Source organism: Physella acuta, unplaced genomic scaffold, assembly GCF_028476545.2.
Source record: "Physella acuta isolate Inbredline_101_S28 unplaced genomic scaffold, ASM2847654v3 ptg000220l, whole genome shotgun sequence".
NCBI lineage: Eukaryota > Metazoa > Mollusca > Gastropoda > Physidae > Physella > Physella acuta.
In genome coordinates, this window is record NW_026731739.1 from 365,655 (window position 1) to 385,209 (window position 19,555).

General features: G+C 33.4%; 2 protein-coding genes across 2 annotated transcripts; both read right to left on the reverse strand.

The window, feature by feature from the left end:
- Positions 1-278: 278 nt before the first annotated feature.
- Positions 279-9,896, reverse strand: LOC131937725 (uncharacterized). Its single transcript, XM_059295331.1, has 13 exons — positions 9,823-9,896; positions 6,639-7,686; positions 6,354-6,423; positions 5,342-5,523; positions 3,841-3,954; positions 3,376-3,505; positions 2,997-3,072; positions 2,798-2,840; positions 2,257-2,313; positions 2,004-2,105; positions 1,671-1,877; positions 1,359-1,456; positions 279-1,233 (listed from the first exon to the last, which is right to left on the reverse strand). The coding sequence occupies exons 2-13, from the start codon at positions 7,675-7,677 to the stop codon at positions 1,126-1,128; spliced, it is 2,226 nt and encodes a 741-aa protein (XP_059151314.1). The 5' UTR covers positions 7,678-7,686; positions 9,823-9,896; the 3' UTR covers positions 279-1,125.
- Positions 9,897-12,417: 2,521 nt separating this feature from the next.
- Positions 12,418-18,521, reverse strand: LOC131937728 (transmembrane 6 superfamily member 1). Its single transcript, XM_059295337.1, has 8 exons — positions 18,156-18,521; positions 16,759-16,960; positions 16,445-16,527; positions 15,971-16,086; positions 15,686-15,772; positions 15,484-15,576; positions 15,105-15,224; positions 12,418-14,792 (listed from the first exon to the last, which is right to left on the reverse strand). Exons 1-8 carry the CDS (start codon positions 18,352-18,354, stop codon positions 14,547-14,549), a joined length of 1,146 nt encoding a protein of 381 aa, XP_059151320.1. The 5' UTR covers positions 18,355-18,521; the 3' UTR covers positions 12,418-14,546.
- Positions 18,522-19,555: the final 1,034 nt, after the last annotated feature.

Sequence of the window (19,555 nt, forward strand, 5' to 3'; positions counted from 1 at the left end):
TTGCATCAGTTTTTGCTCTTCACAAAAATGTAGTAGGCATAATTGCCATTAATGACTTAGCACATCAAAATCAATGCTACTATCAGAAAACATTTTTTTTTTTTTAAATTGACAAGAGTACATTTTGAAATGAAAATTGATTTAATGATAAGAAAAAAAATGACAATAACTTGAAGTTGATTAAGCTTACTTCAACATAACATTTTTATTTAGATTTTTTTTTAACATATGATAATGAGACAAATCAGGAAAAACTAATTAAAAATATTTAATGTGGCTACTTAAAAATTTGAAATTAAAAATATGAAATTGAATTGATATTGCATTTCAATTTAGATTTTACATATGGCAATGACTGAAAAATCAGTAAAAAGTTATTTTTAAAAAAATGGTAACAACTTAAAAATTTAAAATATGAAATTGTATTGATATTTGAGAAAACTTGTCCAGAATGACCAGTTTAAGTACAGTGCATAAAACAAAAAACCTTTACAAGAATGACAAACTTTAAAAATTTGTAATTGTTTAAAATTAATAAAGAAGTGGGGAAAAAGTACTTTTACAAAGCAGATGAAAATAATTGTGCATTTTGTACTCCGCAAAGCTTCATTTACTACCCCAACTTGTGCCAGGTACCCACGAGAGCTGGAAGGACTCAAGGACACCATATTGTTCAAATTGTGAACCACACCGGAGACATTCAAATTAATGATTGTGTGTTCTATTCACTGCCCAATAAACAAATCTTATATATTTATATATTTTTGTATCTTCCATTTATTAGTTTTTATAGTTTGATCTAAAATAAGTTTAGACAAATCCTGCAACATGAGCTAAAATAAAGACAAGTGTAAAAATTGAATTTGAAAAATAACTCTAACCAAGATTAACATTAAAAGAAGAGATCAGATCCATATTACTATTACCATTATTTGGTAATAGCTAAATAGTAGAATACAGCTACCTTCTATAGAACTAATACTATGTTTTTCTTATAATTTTTGGTAGTTAACTATGAAATATTACTAAAAAGTAGCATAAACATGGATGTGCTGCAAGAGACTGCAAAATCAAGAACTCAAAAGATGGAGTTAATAAAGCAAACAAGTGGTGGACAATGCTGATCTAAAAGAAGGAATTTCTCTTCTTAAGTTGAGCTAACTCTTTCTTTAATTCTTTGATCTCATCCAAGTGCTTTGATTCTTCCTCAAGAACACATTTCTCTCTGATGTCCTGAAACAATTTTTTTTAAAATGTAGAGTATTAAGAAGAGTAGGTAGAGTAAAATTAAGAATACATGAACACACATAGAAACAATACTACTAGGTACATATTGAAAATTAAAACTTTCTGCTTACATGGTGGGAAAAAACAAGAGTGTTTGCTTCAGATCTGTAATAGCTGTTATCATCAATGATTAAATAAACAGTATTTGGAAATGGTTTGCAGCTCATAACTGAAAAAGTAGGTTCATAATTTCATCAATGAAGAAACAAAATTATAAATTTAAATGGATCTTAATTCCCTGAGTGTGTGTAGAATAAGCAATTTACAAAAAAAAAAAAAAAAACAACATTGTATGTTGAAATCAAAATATTATACAGAAATTAAATTGTATATATTAAAATAAAAAATAGTGTAAATGTATATATTGTATTGTAGTAATTTACCAATGACACAAAGATCAGTATCTTGCCCATCTGATGTGATCACAGGGATGAAATCGATCTCATAGTGTGAATGCATGACAGCTGGACTGATCTGTGTCATGAACTCATCCATACCAAGCCTTAGCTCATCTCTGAGGATGTGGCTAAGTTTTTCACCATTCACAACACCATCTTCACCAATACCAAAATAAATTTTTCCACCTAATCCTGAAGAGTGCATAAAATATCACTTATCATGAGCTTTATTTAAATGGTACTAAATCAAAACTAGCAATTACTTATTATTAGTTGAAGTTGTTTTTCATTTTTTTTTAAATGTAGTGTTTGTCTTACCAGTATTTAACATGCCACAAAATGTCTTCACACAATATTCAGCACTCATATTGCAGGATAAGCCAATATCATTTTCTACAGGATCTAATAATACCTTTTCACCTGACAGTAAAGGAAAGTAACATTTTACTCAAAAGTTTAAACAAATAAAACTTAATTTAATATAAAACAATATCTTTATATTGCTTTTAAAAAACAGCATTAAATATTTTAAATTGTATATAATTTAACAAGAAACAGTTAATTTATATACCTAAAATATAGTGAGTTTTCTCTTCATGTGCAGTAAAATCAGGCCTATTCTTCAAATCTGAAGATTGAGAGAATAAATTGAACTGAATAATCTAGCTCTGCAAATTCAGTTCATTGCAACAAAATCCATTTAAACAAACCAAATCACAGTGGCTTAACAGATTATCAAACTGGACACAGAAGTGCTACAATGGATGAATCAACAGTGTTAAGGACTGTTTAATTTGTTAGTAAAATAAAGTTTTGAGCCAAAGCAAGTAATTCTTGAACCATATTGAATATTACTGTGGCTGGTTCAACTAGCCTACCACATTGATAAGCCTTATCAATACATCCAGTCAACAACCATACATACAAGTAGTCTTTATTTGTAACATCTACAGAATGCCTATAACATCTGGCTTGTAAAATGCTATTTCTCTTTTATAATAAGTAAAGTCAACCAAGATATATGGTTGGCAGGTTAAACCACCAGCAATTCCATATAAACTGTACATCTGTGAGGAATTACTAAGCCAGTAAAAGTGGTTATTCTTAAATACCTTCATTTTCAGACTCGTCAGATGATGATTCATCACTAGAATCCTGTCAGATAGCAGCATAAGTTATAATTAGAACCAGTATTTAAAATGTTATCAAAATATTCAGACCACTCAAGGTTTGTCTTTTAGATCTATAATCTTAAAACTAGTATAAATAAATCAGCAAAAAAAAAATAGTTCCAACATAGTTGAAACATACCTCATAACCAAAGCCCTTAACTGCAGCATTTGGTCTTCTTGTTGTTTGCAACTGCTTAGCTTTGTATTCCTGTAAACTGTTAAAACCTGACATAAACTATTTGTTCTATATTTCATCTATTTTTTTTACTGTTTTTATCTGTGAACTAAAAATATTTCTCTTTTCATTGTGCATTGAAATTTTTATTATCTATTCTTAATTTTCCAAAAAAATATGGTAAAATACAAACACATTAGATTAAATTTCTAGCTTAACTTAGAGACTTAGTTGAATATGATTTTACTTTTGAATAGAGCTTAAATTGTTGAACTGTTACAGGTAAATAAAAAGGTTAATCTAAACTTTAAAATTTCGTTTAATCTGACAAGATTAGGCCTACCTAATAGAATGTGTAATTATAGGATGTTGACGATTGTTATGAACAAAGTTGGCTAAAACTTGGACTACAGTTTCATGAATCAACCTATTTTCTCTGAAAATGATCCCAGTATGCATGACTATATCAAGACCTGAAAATTTAAGTTTAAAAATTATTAAATTAAAAAAAAAAACTTAGTTGAAGAGGATGAAGACTATTTAAATTTTGATTATTGAAGTACAAATAATTGTGCAGCTGCGTTCAGCTATTAACATTAATTTTTTCCGCTGAGGACAGCGTGAAGTGGTGGGGCTGTCTCATTATAAACAAACATTTATTTTTCTACTAATGTAGTAAGGTGGAAAATTTTGATGGATCTGTAACCCATACTAAATTTTTAGCCTAAGCTAAATGAAATCAGAATACAATTGGATGGCACCCATAGTGATTTTAAAATAAAAAAGGTTAGGCCTTGGATAAAATTACCTTTTACATCGTAAAAGTGATTCTTGGCCACTGGACACATAAAGAGCCGGTTTGCAAGAAGCAGTAAGCAGTAATGTGTTAAACTTTCATTGGTCACACATTTCTGAAGGGTATCTTGAGTCAAACACACATAAAAATGATACAGGTTAATCAGTTACATATAATTAACAATTAAGATTTGGTATTTTTAAGTACTCCCTCTTTTAAAACAATGGGCCATAGATGATATATCAATGTTTGTGTAAGGGGGACAGAGGTGGTATTATTTACTCTTATATTCGTGTATCCTTGTTGGGACTAGAAGGTTTGCTAAACCTGAGTCATCCAATTCAAACTAAACCTACAATAATACTAAACAAAAAAAAAGAAATGTGTTGACACACACAGTACCATGACTTTATTTACATCCACTTGAAGTTGCATACAAACACATCACATTAGGCACACTCAAGATACTTTCAGAAAAACTGAATAACATCACACCATACACTAACTAAGTAACTGTTAACAACAATTCTTTAAAAATCCACCCAACTACACATCTATACTTCACTACTAATAGAAATCAATAGATACAGAAAACGGCTACAGGAAGATCTTTCCAATAACATCAGGAGCATAGGCCAACAGTGACAGAAACATCAGGCCAATACAACATAAGGCCAATCAGCAACAGGAACATCGAGCCAACAGCAACAGGAAGATCAGGATAACAGCAACATTAGGCCATCACTGACAGAAACATCAGGCCAACAACAACAGGTACAGCATAAGGCAACCACTGCAATCTTCCCTGACAACAGCTTTTTTTTTACCAAGGGATATATTTTAAAATTCTTAAGCTTAAACTCAATAGCATCCCAGTAAAATGTCAACTTCTTCAAACTTCTCTGACATTTTTTTATAGTTACTAACATTTACAAAGTGGACGGTGTGGCCCAGTGGTAGAGCGCTAGACTGCTAATCCGACAGTCTTGAGTACAAATCTGGGTTTAAATGTGTAAAAACATCCCTGAGTCCGCCCAGCTCTGATGGGCATCTGACTTATGTTAGGAGAACAAAGACAGTTGTGTACAATGCTGTCCACACTTTTCCTTTCTTTGCCAAGGTCATTGAAATAAATGAGCTCTATTTCATCTGCCCAATGCGTCTTGGGCATGAACAGGAAAAGATGATGAATATTTACAAACATAATTTTATTTATTTTGTTGTACTAATTTTCAAAAAGGTATGACTGTCTTAAAGATGGCTGCTTCCCCCACCCCCTTCCGCCACTAAGCCTATGTAACTTGGGTATCTTTTTTAAAAGAATAGGGTTAGGCTTTTCTATCTCAACTTTCAACTGTTTTAAATTCTTTAAGCTTTTTTCATGATAAATTAAAGGCTAAATAAGACATGCTTTGCTTAGTTATTATTATGCTTTTGGCAGAGGGCAAAAAAAGATAATACAACAGTTAAAAAATAAACTACGCCTAAGTGAAAGATTAAATAACACTATTACCTAATGCAATACTGATAATTTGTATCCACTTCTGACAGCACTGACTATCTTCTTTGATTAAAAGATGGGCACCAAGGCAAAATGATTCAGTTACCAGCTCTAAGTCAGAGCAAACCATCAAGTTTGGTAGAAAGTCCAGAATACCAGCCTTCAAAACTTGATCAATAATTGATGAATCATATCTAATACAAATAAAAGCAGAAAGAATCAAACATAATTGATTAATCATTTCTATTAGTGGTCATCCATAAATGACGTCACTCTTTTTTAACTCCCCCCCTCCCCTCCATCACATGTCATCACAAAAAGCCAGACCCCCCCCCCCCCTCTAAAATGACGTCACACCTCAACCTACAACCCCCCTCAAAATTGCAGTTGAATTTTTTTAAAACCGATATTTTTCTAAAATCTTGTCTAAACTATTACAATTTATTAAAACAGTTATCTAAAACGCGGAATAACGTTTAAAATTCGTTTTCTAACATTGCTTTTTTATAATGCAAAAGTGACGTCGCAACATCTGAACCCCCCCCCCCCCTCATCACACATCGTCACAAGATTACGGACCCCCCTCCCCCCTACGAGTGTGACGTCATTTATGGATGACCCCTTACCAACTTTTAAAGTCAGAGAGGATCAAAGTTTTTTTTAAACAACATTTTCTTTAGTTACAGCATACTAAAAAAAAAATCATATATATATATCAATTCAGGCTTACCAATCTATCAAATATAAAAGCTACAATACCCAATCTACTAAGCTACCAAAAAGCAATATGGAATGATTGCATAACAAAATGTTAAAACAGTAGCTTCCCCTTACAACAGCTGTAGTAAAATAAACATTGGGGTTAAGGTCGGTATGTATGTGCCACTTGAATTCAACATTCCATAATGATGTTTTAAGACCCAAAGAGCATTCTACATTAATGGCTTTGCTATAGTAATCAGAAACTGAACATAGGCAACTTATTAGCTCATTAAATTGTATATATTCATAAGTAAGTGTTTACCTTATTATTGAAGAAAGAGTTGCAATTGCAAGTTCCACTGTTGTTGAATCCAGGGGAACGGGCAAGACACCTAATAAAAAGTTTGAAAAATACCATAGCAACATTTGCATCTTTTAACCTGAATTAAGTTACATAATTATAGTAGGTCTAGGTATGCTGTATAGAGGCTTTTGTACGATTAAACGAGGGTTGAATTAAGTAAAAATTTAATTATAGTAGTATTCAAAATCATTATTTGCAATATTATAAGCTGGCACAAAGATAAGAGTGAAATAAAGCTTGTACCTTCTATATAACCCAAAACTGCAAGAGCTGGAATATTGGTATCAGACCATTCAGGTGGAAGAAAATAAACATCAGTTACTTGGTATATGTTTCCAGAGTCAAGAGCAAACACAGTGTAAGACCCACTCTCTTCAGATATAATACATGCTCTAAAAAGTTTGCTCTCTGTGTCTATCTCAATCTTGGCAGCCACTATATCAAAAACTTTGGGTTCCACTTTCATTAATTCATGGCTTTGAGTATTCAGGAAATCTTGAATTTTTTCAGCAGTCTTAATGCTGTCTTCTCCGTACAGCATCCAGAAGAAGTTACCATTTAGTACACGGGTAACAAAAGACTTTTGCCAGATTTCATGGGGCTGTTTTTCTTCTAGCATTAGCAAGCTTTTAAAATTTGGCATTTTCTTCCAAGCAAGAGCCTGATCTAACAGATTATCAGAAACAACTACTCCTGATGGAACTTTCACAGAAGAAAGGTAAATAGCATCTACTAAAGCATTCTTTACCAGATCAGGTTCATATAAAAATAATTCTTTTGTATGAACATCTATTCTGGCATTACAATGCATTATCACCTCCACATTTCCACCACAATTGTTGATGAGCTCTTTAAACCTGGAGTTATATTTAGTACTAAACTGATAAAAATGTTGCCTTGCATATGGTGAGATATAGCTAAACAGAGTTGTCATTAAAGCGGAATCTTGAAATATCATGCTTAAGTTGACTGAATAAATAGACTTCAGACATTTCATTGCTAACCGACATATGAGAGGCTGATTGTTATCCAGGCTGCTGGCATCATCATTATCAGTGTCAGTCTGATTCAGGTCCTGTGCTGATTGACCTTTGAGTTGGTTAGGTTGTTTTAAAAGCATTATTAGACTTGCACAGAGACCAGAACTTATTAAACTTTCTCTAAATTTGACTTCATTATTGGAGTCTAGCAATTCAGACAGAACCGCCAATGCTGCTATTATATCAGAGACATTCTGATTTTCAGAAATTAAACTGTTTATGTATGAAAATGCTTCATCCATTCCAAGACTCTGAAGTAAAAAAAAGTTAATTATAGTTAAGTAGGCTAAAAAATCTTAATTAAAACAAATCCTCTTCAGTATCTTAGTTTTGAGTTCTCATTAATCCTGAAGCTGAAAACACATATTTGTAAACGTATCATAACAACACTTAAGGTCATAGAGATCAATGCCTGTCCAGCATTGGTTTAGGGCATATGCTATCTAATGTCCTCTACAAATGACATACTGTTTTAGCAGATTATGCCCCCCCCCCTTCCATCACCTTATGCACTACCTCCCTCCATGGGATGGCGTGGTTAAACTGGTATAGCATTCGGCTACTAGGAACTAGGTCCGGACTTGGACTCATGGGGAAAGTAAATGCAACTGGGCATAGAGCTAACCACATCATCCATTCATGTCGAGTTCAAGAAACAAACTCTACTTCATCTTCCCTATAGAATTTTAGGTCTGAAAAAGTAATGTCCTCAGCGTTTTAGTGTGGTAGTGAATGCTTGAAAGTAACCCCCGCCCCCAACAGATCACTGGACTCTTTCCAGACTAGGTGCTTACGAAGGATTTAAGTTTTCAAAATAATTGACAGAAGAAAATGGTGATAGGGTATGTCCTAAGAATGAATCCAGAAGACATCGCAGGAATTTCCTCAAGGAAAATAAAAGGAAGGAAGGCCAAGGGATACATGGAGGAGCACAGTGTGGATGCAGAGGCAGGACTATCATATGGGGGACTGCCAGGAAAATTGCTGGTGACCAACAAAACAAAAGTTGAGGGAGCTTTCTCTGGTGGCCCCATCTGTCTTGGGTACAAAAAGGCTTGAAAAAGGGAAAGATGATGATGATGAATGTTAATCATAATCTCACTTAGTTTAGTTATTTTTATATTTATTAGTTTTTATTACTATACTATTAACTTTAAGTATTAGCCATTAGGAATTAGAGTATTAAATCTAACGAGCCGACCCGCTGCATAACATACGCCGCTATTTAGTGTTTTTTTTCTACTTTTCAGTAATTTATAATTTGTGAATTCGACAGTACCAATGCTGCCACTGAAAATATTTGCTTACTTAAAAACACTAACCCCCCTCCCCCCCCACGTGAAAGCAGCCACCTCTTAGTTACCTCCTCTAAGTTTAAAATCATTTCAAACTAAATTATCTGCCCCTAATAGCCGTCACCAAACCGTCTCTATGATTGTAAAATCTAAACAGCGTGAACCACAGCTCAACAGACCATGTGAGGGGGTGGGGGTGGGTGGTGGTAGTGATAGAGAGGAAGAGAGGGGACTGTAAGGCGCGCTTGCAGCTTGTTTTCTAACGGCTCCCAGAAGAGAATTATATAGATCTATATAGATTCTAGATCTAGTATTAGTATTAAAATTTTAAAATATAATATTAGTTGAAAGTTTCGAAAGCTTGATCAACTTGATGTTATTGTTAGCTAAAGTCTCTAAAGTCTACACCTGACTTAGAGTACTTAAATTCGATTTTAGTTAAATTAATCACAGTTGACTTGATTTTGAATTCCTTTTTGAAGTTTTTTAGATTTAATTTAATCAGGCTATGATCTAGATCTAGATTCTACTTCTAGACTCTACTACTTTAGGCCTACTACTAGAATCTACTATCTAGATAGTAGATAGTCTAGATCTAGATCTAAATTCTGGTTCTAGATTATAGATCTACCTTTTTGAAGAAGGCTTAAACACTACTACGCAAAAAAACTTTAAGACTATTTTTTTTTAACTTTAAATTTAAATGAGTCAGTTTGCGAATCATACTACCGCGTTTACACATGCGACATGTATACTATACATGTCTAGAAAAAAAAACTTCGCTATAGGCTATAGGGCCTAAGATAATAGGGGAGCCTACTCACTTATTGCGAAGTTTTTTTTCTAGACATGTATAGTATACATGTCGCAAGTATAATGAATATAGATCTAGATTCGGGGTTCCCGTTTCTTAACTGACGCGTAGTGTAGTAGATCTATATCTAGTAGTAGACAACTAGTAGACCTAATCAACTTGATCGGGTGAAACATTTTAAAATATTAGCAGCAAACCCGTTTTTTATTTGTCATGTAGCCTAGGCATATCCAGATTTCTGATGTAGCATAAAAAAAAAGTAAAGTTCCCTTTCAAACCTTACGGTCTACGGGGCAAGTGAAGTAGAGTTCACTTGTTTCTGTTATCTCGGCACTATGCCCAGCCGCCTTTGAGTTAGGTACCCATCAGAGCTGGGTGGACTCAGGGACGGTCTAAAAAATTGGACACGGATTCGAACTCGAAACAAACGGATTAGCAGTCCAGCTCTCTACCAGAACATGTAAAAAAGTAAATCTCCATTTCAAGCTTAGTTGTAATGTTGGAAGGGATTTCCTCCAACACAATTAGATCTAAGTATTACGTGTAAACTTGTAATAAGCTATTTAGGCCGTTTGATTGCGGTTTTAACCTGCTTTTATTTGATATAGATTTGCTAGCCTAACCTTTGTCCAATCCAGATCAAACTACAAAGGGGTTGTCCATAAATGACGTCACATCCGTAGGGGGTAGGGGGGCATAGTGTGACGTCGAACCATCTGAATCCCCCCCCCCCCACACCGTCACAAAATTACGGCCCCCCTCCCCCTACGAGTGTGACATCATTTATGGACGACCCCGAGGGGGGAGGGAATTCATAATTTTGTGACGGTGTATGATGACGGGGAGAGAGAGGGGGGGGGGAGGGTTCAGATGGTGTGTCGTCACACTGAATTATAAAAAGCAATGTTAGAAAACGAATCTTTATCGTTATTTCGCGTTTTAGAAAACTCTTTTAATAAATTGTAATATATATGATTAAAATACTCTATTTTAACATGGTTCAGACAAGAGTTTGGGAAAATATCGATGTTTTAACAACGGAAATTACTCAAAATTTGATAGAAAGCAGATAATTATATCTTTTACTTATATGTGAAATTTCATTTATCTATCTGAAATAGTACTCAAGTAGAAAAAGTTACACTTCCGGTTATCGGAAATCGCTGAAAAGTTGATATGGATCTACAAATATATATATATATATATATATATATATATATATATATATATATATATATATATATATATATATATAATTCTCTTCTTGGAGACGATAGAAAACACCAAGCTGTAAGCGCGCTCCCTACCACCCCGACCCCTACATGATCTGGTGAGCTGTGGTTCACGCTAAACGTTTACAACCGGGTTTAGTGACGGCTATTAGGGGCAGATAATTTAGTTTGAAACGATTTTAAACTTAGGGGAGGTAACTAAGAGGAGTTTACTTTCACGGGGGGTGGGGGGTGTGGGTTGGGGAAAGGAGGGGGGGGGGTTATCGTCCTTAACGAGCTACTGATAGTGTTTTAAAGCAAATATTTTCAGTGGCAGCGTTGGTACTGTCGAATTCACAAATTATGAATTACTGAAAAGTAGAAAATAAAACAACTAAATAGAGGCGTATGATACGCCGCGGGTCGGCTCGTTTGATATAATACTTATATATGAAATTTCACCAACCTAGCTGTAACGGTACTCACATACATACACACACACACCACATAGACATATAGACAAGATTGCAAAATTATGTTTTTCCGACTCGGTGAGGTTCTTCTTCTTCGTTCTTAATTTTTGCTATCTAGCATGCTCCGGTTAATTTTTTTTACACCATAGACGCATCTTCGGGGTAGTATCTCGAAGATACTAAAATAGGCCTACTACGCCGACTACGGGATATTCAGAGGGTCATTCATTTATGACGTAAATATGGAGAAGGGAGGGTCCGAAAAATCGAATTTTTTATGGATGACTACATTAAGTATTAGGCCTACGTGAAAACTTGTTATGCGCTATTTAGGCCGTTGACTGTGATTTTAACATGCTTTTCTTTATGGATTTGCTGGCCTAACCTTTGTCCAACCCAGATCAAACTACAAGGCAGCGGTTTGATTTTTTGAGTTTTCTCAGCTATAAAGCCTCAACTGCCCGGAGGTTCGAACTCGGGATTTTCGGTTTATAGCAGCTATGAGATTACCAACTCGACCACACTGACTCCCAACCAAAAATGACGTCTCTTTTCATGAAGATTTAAACCTCCCCTACAACCCTTTCACGATTGCAGTTTCTGTTTTTTTCAAAACGTCTAGTTCTTTCTAAAAGTTTTTAATTAGCTCGGTTATCATTGAGTTGGCCTAGTAATCAATTTTTTGAACGATTTACAAAAAAAAATCTATTTTTAAAACAGCTTTAATTCAGTTTTCTAACACTACTATTTAAATTGCAAAGAGTGTCACTAAAATTTCTGACCCCCCCCCCCACCCATCGGAAAATTCTGACTTGCCTCCCACTAAGAGAAGACCCCTTGGCATATGAAGAGATGGTGTGGTACTCACTATGCCCAACCGCCTTTACTTTCCCTAACATGAGTCAAAGCTGGGTGGACTCAGGGATGTCATGCAGATCAAGATCTGAACAAAGTTGGCATACGTGGAGCGCTCTACCACCCAACTATGACTTAATTTTCCAAAACTATTGTTTGCACAAAATATTGACAATCTTCTGGCCATAATAACATCTCAAATGAGGAGTAATAAAGCAGATTTAAAAACTTCATAACAATAAGCACTTAATGCGCTAAAAATTAAAAAAATAAATAAAACAAACTTGTTTTCTTTAATAAAAGCATGCATCTCTAAAATCTGTAAGTGGTTTCATTAGCGATGTTGAAAATTATATCAATAAACAATAATTCACAATGTTCTAATTTTTTAAAATATTTAAGGAGCAACAACAAAATTAAAGATTATACCATTATATGTAATGTTTTCTTGAATAATGATTTATAGTAAATGTCTAGTTCAAAATAAAGCATACAAGTAATAATATAAAACATGTTTATAAAGCTTGGTACATGTGCTTTAAAGATCTACATTCACTACTAGTACTATATAGGTAAATGTTATACATTCAAACTAGTTTTGCTAGGGAGTAAAGGCAGAAATGTTAGTACATTTTGTTTTACAATATAAAGTATAGTAAAAGTTAATAGTAATAGCATTGAAACAACTTATTATGGAATACAAAAACAAAAAAGTCGTTCATCACTGTCCATCCTACATGAAGCTAATCTAGCAAGTTATTATTAAAAGTATAAAATTACAATAACATTACTCTTAATAATTTGGTCAGCTTTAATATTAAATTAAACATTTTTAAAATAAACTACACAATTTTTTTCTAATCTGTACTAAAGAAGGATGGACACAACCTACATTTTTAACAATATCTTTTTTTTATAACTTTGTTCACAAACCAATATAATAAAAACATTTTTGGAAAATATCTTACTGATATTTGATCTATAATTAACTATAAAGCAATAAATACATTTTTATTGAGCATTAGGTATGTCTTTTTGGAAAGAGAATAGTGTTGCTTTTCATTATCACTGTAGGTAACAACTGGGACATGAGCATAGAATTTCAGCTGGTACCTTTCCTCCCTAGAACACCACAGATGATCCCCAAAACAGATAGACCACACCAGTGGCTTAAGCAGGGGAATTTTCTGGGAAGATTGGTTTATAAGCCTCCTTTACTTGCTGTCTAACATTAAGTTACAACTATTTGCAACAGTGAGCGTGTGTCATTTTATGTTTACAATTTCATATAACCTAAATAGTACGTATTTAAAATCATAATTTATATGTATATACTTATAAAATAAAAAGCTGATACCCCCTTCCCCCCACAACCTTGCTTACACAATTAAACCGAATAAGGATGAAGAGAACAAGGCACACAGAAGAGAAGGACGAAAGAAACTGGTTTATGTATAGAATAAAGCAACAGTTGGCTGGGTCTGGATTTACAGCTAACTGAAACCAATGGAGAACTTATGGATTTTTCCAAACTCCACAGGCCACAGAGAAATAGATTAGAGAAATACAAATAAAACTAATGTCCTAAAATGGAGATTTTTTTTTTAAATATAGTTTTAATAACCAAACAAATCTGTGATAATTTAATGAAATTAAATAATTATTTTAAAAAATCTAGTGAAATAATAAAAATTTATGATTGTATTTTTTGGAATGATGTACTTTTGACTTTGCAGTTAATGAATAATGTATATGGATAAGTTTGTGAGATGGAAGTTTTAAAAAATCAGTAGTTATTGAGCATACACTGAAAACAATGTTCCTTACCAAATAACATTTTTTGGTTTATTTAATGATTTAAAATTGAATAGTAAGTATATCAGTACTTTCATTAGTTTGATTAAATTATGATAATACTGCTGAGCATTCCCCAAGAATGTAATAATACACAATTCACAACCTGTTTCTGATACTATATAAATATCACATGGTAAATACTAAAAAAAAACTCAACATTAATGTTCATTTGAATAAGTTGATGGAAAGTTCTTAAAAACTAAGTCTTTCAAATAAATTAGTTATATGTGAGATAATTTCAAACAATATTTCACTACTTCATATGGTTAACTAATAAATAAAGATATATATATTTATATACATATATTGTACATGATATGAGAAAAGTATAAATGATCATGACAAATTGTTAACAGTTTTTAAAAGTTGTACTGAAAATAATATTTTACTATTTGTACTGTAAAAATTGCTTATGTTAAAGAAGTCCTACAATGTCATGATTTTACACCACTGTTTTATTTAAGCTTTGTAGTTAAAAACAACATAGCAGTTTTTTATACCATTACTAATAAATTTATGTAGTTTAAAAATAATTGCTTCAACTTTCAAAAAATTCACATCTGTTACATTACATTGCTGATAATTTAAAACTACCTATGATACATTTTACTTCAACTTTTTACTTTTCTCTGATGCATTTCTTTCCAGTGTTTCATACTTTGAGGGATAAACAGTGAACGTACGACCAAAACTTTCTACATCCTGCAAACATCTCACTGCGAAAAGAAGCGGAATAATAAGTAAGCTGAGGTTTATGCTCCAAAATACAACTGCTGATGTACCTTCTAGAGGTGGGTGTAGAGGCCCTGGAGTTCGGTGATGTAGAGAGCCCCAAATATATGTGACTTGAGCCTGAAATAGTACATAGGTAAAAAGTTAAAAAAGCAGTGGTAGATAAATGGAATAATATTAGAAAATGTATATATCAATAAAATAATAATGGGATTTATATCAGATTTGTACCTAGGATTGTAGGGCAGATAATACAACACTGACTACACCTTTAGATAAACCCTACTTCACCTGTCTTAAAAGCTGTCTATTTTCAACTTAATCTTTCTTGTTGACGTACAAAAAAGTAAACAGTAGGAGGTATTGTGAAACACAAGTTTGACACTGAAATACTGGCATATCTTTCTTTTAGTTGACGCTAACTGAACTCACCTGTGCAGCAGCACCAGCATGAATAAGAGACCAATCTGCCATCCAGTGCTTGCCAGGAAACAACAATCCAAAAGCTGCAGCAAAATAGTAGACCAGATAGAAATATCCATATGCCAGGATCTGAAAAAAAGTTTTGAAAAGACATTAAAAAGATTATTAGTGAAATCAAAACTTAAAAACTCTGCAATGAATCTGATCATTAAGAAATTTAAAAATATTAAAGTAACAAATAGCAAAAAGGAAATGATCTAACATGCAAACAGGCCTGACACATACTAAATATATTTACAATCTTTTTGACTAAAACAAGGAAATCTATAGCAGAGGACTATAATACGCTTAAAAATTGAATTAACTTTGTTAAGTAGAAATAAAATACCTGAAACTTTGGAAAACTGGATAGATCTTTCATGTAAGGTTCAACATGTTTCAAGTAATCAGTCATCAACACTGCATTGCCATTCAGCAAAGTCTGTAAATTTTATATTGTTAATTTAATTAATATATATTAAAATGTATCTAAATAGATTAAATTTAGATTTGTATTTAACCACACAATTTGGAAGGTTAAAAAAATTTACCAGTCCACGGAAGATTGAAATACATATAGCAGCAATAAAAAACAAGAAGAAAAATAAATCTAGGGGACGCTGCCACAAGGGTTTGAACTGTGAACATAACACAAAACATACATTTTTACTTTCAAATATTTATTTTACAAAATCAAAACTTACATTAACAGCTATAAAAAATATCCAACTCTAAGGCAATAGAAAAAAAATGTGCAATATCAATTTTAATGAGAATTCACAACATTATAATGGATGTCAAAAGTACAAATAGCATTCCAAATATATTCTAGATACCTTGATAAATGATCTGGCTTGTACAGGATGCTCATGAATAAGTTTAAATCCAGCAAACAAAGGTACTAGTATGTAAGGTGTATTCAGTAATATAGAAAGTTTGAAAGGATGGTTTCCTGCAAAACAAATAAAAAACATTCTATATACATATATTTAAGTTTTGTTTAATAAATAATAAATTAGGCTAAAACATAATGAAAAAGACATTTTTTTCTACTATATAACAAAAGCAATTAAATTTATTGCATGCACAACATAGTTTACAAACATTGTTTAGGAAATATATAATCTGAATGCTAATTACAAATTTTTTGAAAATATTTATGAATTACTAGCTGAGTTTCTTCCAGGCATCTCTTGGAGGCGCCCCCCCCCCCCCCCACCATTAAAATAGAATTTATGTTGAAAATAAATACTTTTAACACTGCCGGAGGAAAAAGTCTGGAAGAAACATTGATTACAAGAAAAACTTACCAGCAATGCCACCAGGCAATAAAACAACCATGCTGTTCAGTATAGAGCCTACCCAGAATAATGCACATTCTCTGTAACTTTTTCTAAAAAAACAAAGTAATTGAATCTAAATTGAAACAATAAATAAATCCATTTCATTAGGTGGTTTATATTATACTGTGTTTAGTTACTTAGCGTAAATATTGGAGGTCAACTTTAAAATAATACAGATTTATATTTACAGATTTAAATGATTTAAAAAACTTTCGTCAGATTAAGAAAAGTGATAGGTAGAAATGAGCAATGTAATTAAAATAAATCAAATTTTTCTATACCTTTGGGAATAAAGTGTTAAGATAATCAAATAAAGACCAAAGTGTGTTGTCCCATCCCAATAGTTTATCACAGTGCCATGTGCAGTTCGAAGATAAGGCTCTCCTTCAGCTAGATAAAACCCAATGAAATTTGAAATGTAGTGATCCAGTTCTAGCCCTATGCCAAGATCAATCATACATGTCCAACAAAATACACCAAGAACTGTAAAATAAAGAAAATTATATTCAAGTAATTATACAATTGCAAGTTACATTATATACAAATAAATGAATGTATGTGTTTCAATGATTGGTAGGTTCTTGAATACTCTCCAGGGAAGGTTTCTACCAAAAAAAAATTTAAAATATTTGGAGGGACAGTGTTCTGAAAGTAGTATGAGGTTGGCACACTGAGTTCCTCAGCAGCTATCTTAGAAACAAGGGTCATTGAGCATCCTGTACTGGGGTTCAGGGGTTCTACTTGGGGCCTACATTTATTTTAGGTATATGGTGGGCTACTATAATTGATAAATAAATCGTTCTAACCATCATGTGACTTGGAGCACCCTGTTCTCCCCCTGGTGCACAATGATGAACCCTGTGCCCCTTGCAGAAATGTAACCAGAGGCTCTCAACAAGTGTATAGTTTTTAGACAGGGTTTCATTAAGAATCAATGTTTGAGTGTGGAAGGGTGGGGTGGTTATGATGACACTTGAACCTTTAGAGGAGGGGAGGGTTGGTTAAATTGGATATTAATTATAATATTTTACATTTAAAATTTTATGTCCACTTGGGAGAGAGGGGCTCCTCATTTTTCTTTCCCTGCCCTAGTTACTAGGTGATAGATCTAGATCTAGTAGCCTACTACTCTCAAATAAAGTTTAGTAAATCAGGCTGTGTGACTCAAAGTAGTGAACAGAGTTTCTTCCATGCATCTCTTGGGGGGGCAAAGCCCAAACATTTTTTACCGCCCCCCCCCCCGAACGAAATGAAATTTATATAGAAAATATATACTATACTTTTAACAGTGTCCGCCCCCCCCCCCCCCCCCCCCCCGAAGAAAGTTTACAGACCCCCCAATCAAGTGCCCCCCCCCCCCCCCCTGGAGAAAAAAGTCTGGAAGAAACACTGGTAGTGAAGACAGTTGAGGTGTTGTAGTTGTAGCACTGCAGTCCAAGAAAGGGGTATTATATTTTTAATTTTAATAACTAGGCCCAGGCCTAAACTAAGTAATTAATTAGTAATACTAATAGTAATAATAACTAATAACTATTGATTAGTAGGCTAATTAATTACTAATTACTATTAGAGTTAGATCTAGTAAGTTCAAGTAGTGTAGAATATTCTAACATCTTGTTTAGTATTAGGCCTAAGTATTAGAGTTTATTTAAAAGTTTAGAGTCTAGTATGGCCATACCATACATAAGAGGCTCAACATTTTTAATTTGTCGTCGAAGCAGTATTGCGGGTCCTAGCATTGATAACAGCAAACAGATAACCCCAGCAAGAAATACGTAAGCTTGATTTCCCATCAGATTTTGCTTGCTCAGCATGTAGGAAACGGGCCATGATGTTTGTGATAGCAAAAAAACGCCTGCTGGTATGACAAGTGACATTCTGTCTATTTTGTAAAGTATTTCAATGAATAAGTCTAGTCTAGATCTAAGCGTAGAATTATTTTCTAGATTCTAAGATCTTGAATCTAGATCTAATTGCTTGGCGCACTAACTGCAGTGTTACAGTTAGTGAAATCTGTAAACAAAAATTGAGATTTGTAGTTTGTAGCGTCCCTAGTTTGTGATCTAAATACCAAAAAAACCACTAAATGTTAAAAAAAAAACCCGTCTTAAGTGTATTAGAATTTTTTGGGCTTATATCAAAAGTTGAAATTAAATTACCCTTAAAAATAGCATACTCTTCAGATATAAATTTTTGTGTTTGTCAATTTAACATGTAGATATTTAGTCTTTAGCACCTAATTTAATTTCTTTTACTTAAGTCAGATAAACCTACCAGTGGCATAGCTAGGATTTTTGGGCCCCTATGCAAAAAGTGTTAGTGGGCCCCTCAGAGGCGTAGCGACCCTTCCCGGCGACAAACTTTCGATTTGCACCCCCCCCCCTCAGACTTTCGATTTGCAACCCCCCTCCCCTCAAACTTTTGAAAAAGGGCCCCTATTTGCCTTGGGCCCCTATGCCTTGCTTACGCTAGCTTTATGGTAGCTACGCCACTGAAACCTACACACCTGTGCTGTGTAGCAAAATATTGTAATGCCTATAAACCTTAAGATAGATGGCCAAACAAAATGTTCAATGATGACAAGTCACAAAACAACTGCCAACAGACAAGGATATTAAAGCCTGCAAATGGGGATGGATCAGGTACGCCATGAAAAGTGAAGATGTCAACATTGTGAAGCAAGTATTTGACTGCAATCCCCAGAGAAGGGCTGGAAAGAAAAGCGAGGGCTGTGGGGCTTACATGGGGTCAACTGAAGTTAGCTTCCCAAAACAGAATCCAGTGGAGAAAAGTAACTGCCGCCTTTTGCTCCTCAGGATCTCCAAAGGATTAAGCCAAGTCAAGTATAATCCTCTTCTTAATTATAATTATTCTTAAAAAACATGTTATAATTCTAGTGTATAATAGAATTATTATGTCTTCTTTTTTTATGAAATCAATATACATTTATACTTATGACATTACCAATAAACAAAGCTGCCAGACTATACATGTAAAATGTCAAAAAACTAGAATGCAAGTATTTTTGGAACGTTCTAACATAATATTTTGCAATATTTTCATATGGAATCTGATTAA

Excerpts from the sequence above, each read along its gene's own strand:
- LOC131937725 (XM_059295331.1), bottom strand. The coding sequence starts at position 7,677 with ATGGATGAAGCATTTTCATACATAAACAGTTTAATTTCTGAAAATCAG. Across the intron at positions 6,424-6,638 it reads AGTTTTGGGTTATATAGAAG|GTGTCTTGCCCGTTCCCCTG; the intron begins GTACAAGCTTTA and ends ACTTTTTATTAG. Across the intron at positions 2,314-2,797 it reads TGACGAGTCTGAAAATGAAG|ATTTGAAGAATAGGCCTGAT; the intron begins GTATTTAAGAAT and ends CTCAATCTTCAG.
- LOC131937728 (XM_059295337.1), bottom strand. The coding sequence starts at position 18,354 with ATGTCACTTGTCATACCAGCAGGCGTTTTTTTGCTATCACAAACATCA. Across the intron at positions 16,528-16,758 it reads TTAACACTTTATTCCCAAAG|AAAAAGTTACAGAGAATGTG; the intron begins GTATAGAAAAAT and ends TTGTTTTTTTAG. Across the intron at positions 15,225-15,483 it reads CCAGTTTTCCAAAGTTTCAG|ATCCTGGCATATGGATATTT; the intron begins GTATTTTATTTC and ends ACTTTTTTTCAG.